Source organism: Marmota monax, unplaced genomic scaffold (genome assembly GCF_021218885.2).
Source record: "Marmota monax isolate L192 unplaced genomic scaffold, Marmota_monax_Labrador192_F-V1.1 WCK01_AAM20220418_F8-fsc00151, whole genome shotgun sequence".
NCBI lineage: Eukaryota > Metazoa > Chordata > Mammalia > Rodentia > Sciuridae > Marmota > Marmota monax.
The window spans coordinates 2,584,646-2,590,561 of NW_026694226.1; the positions used below are offsets into that span (position 1 = coordinate 2,584,646).

The following is a 5,916-nucleotide window of genomic DNA, read 5'->3' on the forward strand; positions in this document are numbered from 1 at the left end:
CCTCTATTAAAAGAAAACAGGATACTTAGAGGAATGACTGACTTTAGAGCTGATGCAGGGAAAATACAAGATGATCCAGGAATATATTTTTGTACCTGAAAATAAGGAAGTATTCAAAGACTGATAGGGACATAACAAGTTGGGTACAGAAATTTAATTGGAAAAAAGTTTCCACTAACTAAAAGGGTGGAAATTGGAAGATCAAAATAAATACAGAAATCAATAGATAATAACCAGTTGAATAAGACAGGAACACTTGAGTCCATGTTAATTTCCATGGACTGGATTGTGTTCTCCCAAAATTCATTGCTGAACTCTAATTTTCAATTTGAAGATAAGTATTTGGAAATAGGATATTTACAAGGTAAAGTCTGATCATAAAGGTGAGTCCTAATCCAATAGGATTGGTGGTCTTAAAGAAAATGAATGTGAAGTGCGCGTGGCCGCGGCGGCTGGTGTGGGGTTGAGTCAGTTGTGAGACCGGAGCTGCGGACCTAGCGCCGGCCACCGGAGCCGCGACAGGGCGACAGGCGTCGAGGCCCAGGCGCCCGGAGCTGGCCGCGTCCTAGCGCGGCCGAGCGGCGCCGTCGTCCCGCCCAGCAGCACACCGCCGCCGCGGGCGCGCCCCCGCTCTGCGCTGCCTCCGATGGCGTCCGCCTCCGGGTCCATGGCGAAGCACCAGCAGATCCTGGTCCTCGACCCGCCCGCAGACCTCAAATTCAAAGGCCCCTTCACAGATGTAGTCACTACGAATCTTAAACTCCGAAATCCGTCCGATAGGAAGGTGTGTTTCAAAGTGAAGACTACGGCACCTCGGCGGTACTGTGTGCGGCCCAACAGTGGGATCATTGACCCAGGGTCCACTGTGACTGTTTCAGCGATGCTGCAGCCCTTTGACTATGATCCCAATGAAAAGAGTAAACATAAGTTCATGGTGCAGACGATTTTTGCTCCACCAAACACTTCAGATATGGAAGCTGTGTGGAAAGAGGCAAAACCCGATGAATTAATGGATTCTAAATTGAGATGTGTTTTTGAAATGCCGAGTGAAAACGACAAGTTGAATGATATGGAACCTAGCAAAGCTGTTCCACTGAACGCATCTAAGCAAGATGGACCCATGCCAAAACCGCACAGTGTTTCACTCAACGATACCGAAACAAGGAAGCTCATGGAAGAGTGTAAAAGACTTCAGGGAGAGATGATGAAGCTGTCAGAAGAAAATCGACATCTGAGGGATGAAGGCTTGAGGCTCAGAAAGGTAGCACATTCGGATAAACCTGGATCCACCTCAACTGCGTCCTTCAGAGATAACGTCACCAGTCCTCTTCCTTCACTTCTTGTAATTGCAGCCATTTTCATTGGATTCTTTCTAGGGAAATTCATCTTGTAGAGCGAAGCATGCAGAGTGCTATTTCTTTCATTTTTTTTTTTTTCTCTTGACCAGAAAAAGATTTGTTTACCTACCATTTCATTGGTAGTATGGCCCGCGGTGACCATTTTTTTGTGTGTACAGCGTCATATAGGCTTTGCCTTTAATGATCTCTTACGGTTAGAAAACACAATAAAAACAAACTGTTCGGCTACTGGACAAATTGTACATTACCAGATCATCACTAGCAGATGTCAGTTGCACATTCAGTCCTTTATGAAATTCATAAATAAAGAATTGTTCTTTCTTTGTGGTTTTAATAAGAGTTCAAAAAAAATGAATGTGAGGACACATTAAGAAGGTTCTCATCTAGGGGCTGAGATTGTGGCTCAGCGGTAGAACGTTTGTCTAGCACGTACGAGGCACTGGGTTCCATCCTCAGCAACACATAAAAATAAATAAAATAAAGCATTGTGTTCAACTACAATTAAAATTTTTTTTTTAAAAAAGAGGGTTCTCATCTATAAGTGAGAAACAAATCCTCACCAGAAACAGGACCATGCTAGAATCTTAAACTTTCCAGCCTCCCAAACTGTGAGAAAATAAATTTATTTTGTTTAAGCCATCCAATCCATTTATGGCATTTTGGTATGGCAACCACAGCAGACTAACACACTGATATTAATTAATTAGTTAATATGTAATATAATTTTTATATAGTATTATAATTCGTTCCCCTCAAAATACTTACTAATTATCAAGGGAAATAAAGTAATTTGTGCTAGAGAAGCCTGCAGACACCACTGAATCAGGTGATGAAAGTGAACATTCCTGGTACTATGGTTTGCATGAGGTCTGTCCCCCAAGCGTACGTGTGTTTGAAACTTGGTCCCTACCATGGTGATGTTGGGTGAGTATGGACCTTTAAGAGGTGGATTTTAGTGGGAGGTTGTTAGGTCATTGAGGGTGCTGCTGTCAGAAATGATTAATTAACCCATTATGTTCTAGTGTTCCATATAATGCGTTAAGGTGGTTTTTATGGGATCCTGAGTTAGTTCCCATGAGAGCAAGTTGGTATAAGAAGCAAGCCTTTGACCCTTTGACCACCAAACCCTACTTTTGGCAACTGAATCTGAAATTTTCAATGGAACACCCACCCTTGTCTTCTTCCATCACTTCTGCCTGGCAAACCCCTGGTCTGCCTCTTTCAGACATACTCTCTAGGAAGTGGCCGAGTCATCTTGGATAAAAATTACACCGTTTTTTTTTTTTTTAAATCACATAATTGAGTATACTGGTGTCACCTAAACTTGTGGTCTACAACTCACCTGAAACTCATCTATTCCATACAAATTTATTAAGTGGCTACTCTGTTCCACATAATATTTTTTTAATATTTATTTTTTAGTTTTAGGTAGACACAATATCTTTATTTTGTTTTTATGTGAATCAAACCCAGTGCCTCATACATGCTAGGCGAGCTCCCTACCACTTGAGCCACATCCCCAGCCCCAATCTGTGCCACATAATCTTTTTTTTAAAGAGAGAGAGAGTTTTTTAAAAATATTTATTTGTTAGTTTTCAGCAGACACAACATCTTTGTTTGTATGTGGTGCTGAGGATCAAACCCGGGCCACACGCATGCCAGGTGAGCGCGCTACCACTTGAGCCACATCCCAGCCCTGCCACATAATCTTTTAAGTGCTTGGGATACATTAGTGAGCCAAACAAAGTTCCTGGCCTCAAAAACTTGCACCAAAAACTCTCTCCCATTATCAACTTCTTTTCTCATACTAAAAACTACTTCAAACCTTCACCTCTTTCTTCTACTTTTGGCTCCCTGCCTGAGAATGATGCTAGCCTCCCATTTCACAGAGGAATAAGAAGTCACCTAGGGACTGGGGTTGTGGCTCAGCGGTAGAGCGCTCGCCTAGCACATGCGAGGCCCTGGGTTCAGTCCTCAGCACCACATAAAAATAAATAAATAAAGATATTGTGTCCAATTAAAAAATAAATAAAAAGAAGAAGTCACTTAAAGGGAATTTGTCATCCTCAAGTCCTAAAAAATATTGAGACTTCCTTCATGTTACAGCAAGAGTCCTGCAAGCTAGAACCCATGCCCTTACTTTCCACATCCCAGCACTTTTCACACTCTGTTGTAACTTGTAACTTAATTATCTATTTTTCCTGAGGTTGGAGAACCTGTCTGTGTTGCTCATGGCTCTCTCTATCCCCAGCAGCTGGTGTTTATCATCCATTTGATATTCAATAACATGAAAGAACGAGAATCCTCAAGGACTCACACCTGGGAAAGAAAGAGACCATGCTCTGGGATGAAGCCACTTCCCAGGCAGAGGCTGAAGGATGGCTTCCTAGAGGTAACCAGCTAGCTTCACATCTGGAAGCTGCACTGTCTACATGGCTTCTGAGAGGCGGGATTTGGAGATCTAAAGTTCACTGATGAGGTTCCACCTCTTTCAGCCTCCTCTGCTGAAGGACTCTGGAGAACAAGACTGCCCCTGACAAGGCTCTATAGAAAGCCTACTATAAAGTTCCAGGTTGCACTAAATACTTCTCCCAATTCCACTTTTCGCCTATGTCTACCCACTTTCTAGTTGTACTGAATTTATCTATGTATATGTTTCTCTATAGCAGAAGATAGAAATCCAACCTAAAAATGTCTTAACAAAAAAAATACACCCTTCACATAACCAAGGCAGGAAACCTAGGGGGATAAATAACTAACTAGACACTAGCTTCTAGCTAGTTCTAGCAACTGAATGCAGGTGATCAATAATGTCTTAAAGGTTTCTCACTCTAGCTTTCAATTCTGCTTGTTACTGCTTGACTTTATTATTCAAAAAGAATGTCCCCTTTCCACTCAGTAGGAAGATGGTCATCGGTTCCTCATACCCTTTAGTTGAGGAACCCTAAAGGAGAGAGAACCTTTCTCTATAGGCACGTGTCAATACCTAATAATGGTCTGATTGGCCTTGTGAGAGTCTTATGCTAATCCCCAAACCAAAGGCCATGGCCAAATGAATGGAGTTATGTGATGAGTCAAACAGACCATGTATGTCAATTTGGACTCAGTTTCATATCTGTTATTTTCAATATTTATTTTGATGTTCAAATAGTCACAGGTTTGGCCATTTGGGAGCCCCTGAAAATCTAGCTTCTGTGCCTTTTGACAAATTCTTATTATTCTTTGAGTCCTTCCTTTCTTTCATTCTGTTTCAACAAGATGTTCCCAGCACTTATATTGAAAGCAACCATTTCTCCAACAGCCCTATTTCCTTCAGTGGAGAATGGAATATAGAAGTGATTATTTGTGTTACATATTCCAATTGCTGTTGGGCTTTTACCCTTTCCAGTCCCTTTCAGTGGAAAAAGTTAGGGAATATATGTATTATGTAGATAAACATGTATATGTTTATGTATATGCACATCTGTGTGCATATGTGTATATATGTATATTCTATATATATACATATATACATATATACACATACATTTAAACACATATTTCTGTATTTATCTTGAAAGCCACGAGTTCACACTTCATTGTAGTTCACTGTAGTTCACACTTCACCACAGTTCACTGTAGTTCCAGTCCAATCATAATAGTTTCCATCTTTCCATAGATATAACTCCCTTCTCTAACAATGAGAAATCTTAGTCTCATTGTCCTTAATATCTTTACTTATTTTATCCATTTCCCCCGCCCTCCCCATTGGTATGGAAGTAATTTTCCACTGTTGCTGCAATTCCTGTCCATATGTAAATATGTTCCCAATTTCCACTGGGATCCCATAAGCCATTCTGAGCAGGCCTCCCTCCTACATGAGCACAGTACTCATCCCCTGTGGTCTTGCGCTACTGCACTAGGCAGCCCTCCTGTACATGTGGTCTCTCCCCCCAATGCAAGCCCAGACTCTCAGTAACTCCAGGCCCTTGCCCACAATGTGAAAACTTACCTCATTTGCTCCAAAACAGCACCAAAAGCTTCAGAAACAGGGAGAAAGAGTACATCTTTTTTGAAATATTTATTTTTTAGTTGTAGTTGGACACAATACCTTCATTTTATTTATTTTTATGTGGTGCTGAGGATCGAACCCAGGGCCTTGCACGTGCTAGGTGAGCGCTCTACTGCTGAGCCACAACCCCAGTCAGTACATTTTTTTAATCGTTATTTTATTACCAAGTTTAAAAGTCATAATTCCTGTCTACATCTTTATTTTTTAAGTTAGAACATTACAGATAATCCTTGTGTCTCCTTTGACAATGAGCCCAGTTCTGGTCTGTTTTGTTTTTCTCTAGAAAAACAAAACAGACCAAAAGTGCTGTTTGTTTAATGGTATATAAACAGACCAAAAGTGCTGTTTGTTTAATGGTATATAAAAATAGTAATATATTATTCTACACCTTTTTGGAGTAAGTTTACATTCATATATATGTTTTCAAGGAAAGTGTATTATACATTTTTAGGGGGTCCTCTTCCCTCCTTCTGTAGGATTTGCTATATAGAGGAAGATAAAGTACGG

General features: G+C 40.8%; 1 protein-coding gene across 1 annotated transcript; it reads left to right on the plus strand.

The window, feature by feature from the left end:
- Window positions 1-582: 582 nt before the first annotated feature.
- On the plus strand, window positions 583-1,605 carry LOC124108255 (vesicle-associated membrane protein-associated protein A). Its single transcript, XM_046466679.2, has one exon. The coding sequence runs from the start codon at window positions 647-649 to the stop codon at window positions 1,391-1,393; it is 747 nt and encodes a 248-aa protein (XP_046322635.1). The 5' UTR covers window positions 583-646; the 3' UTR covers window positions 1,394-1,605.
- Window positions 1,606-5,916: the final 4,311 nt, after the last annotated feature.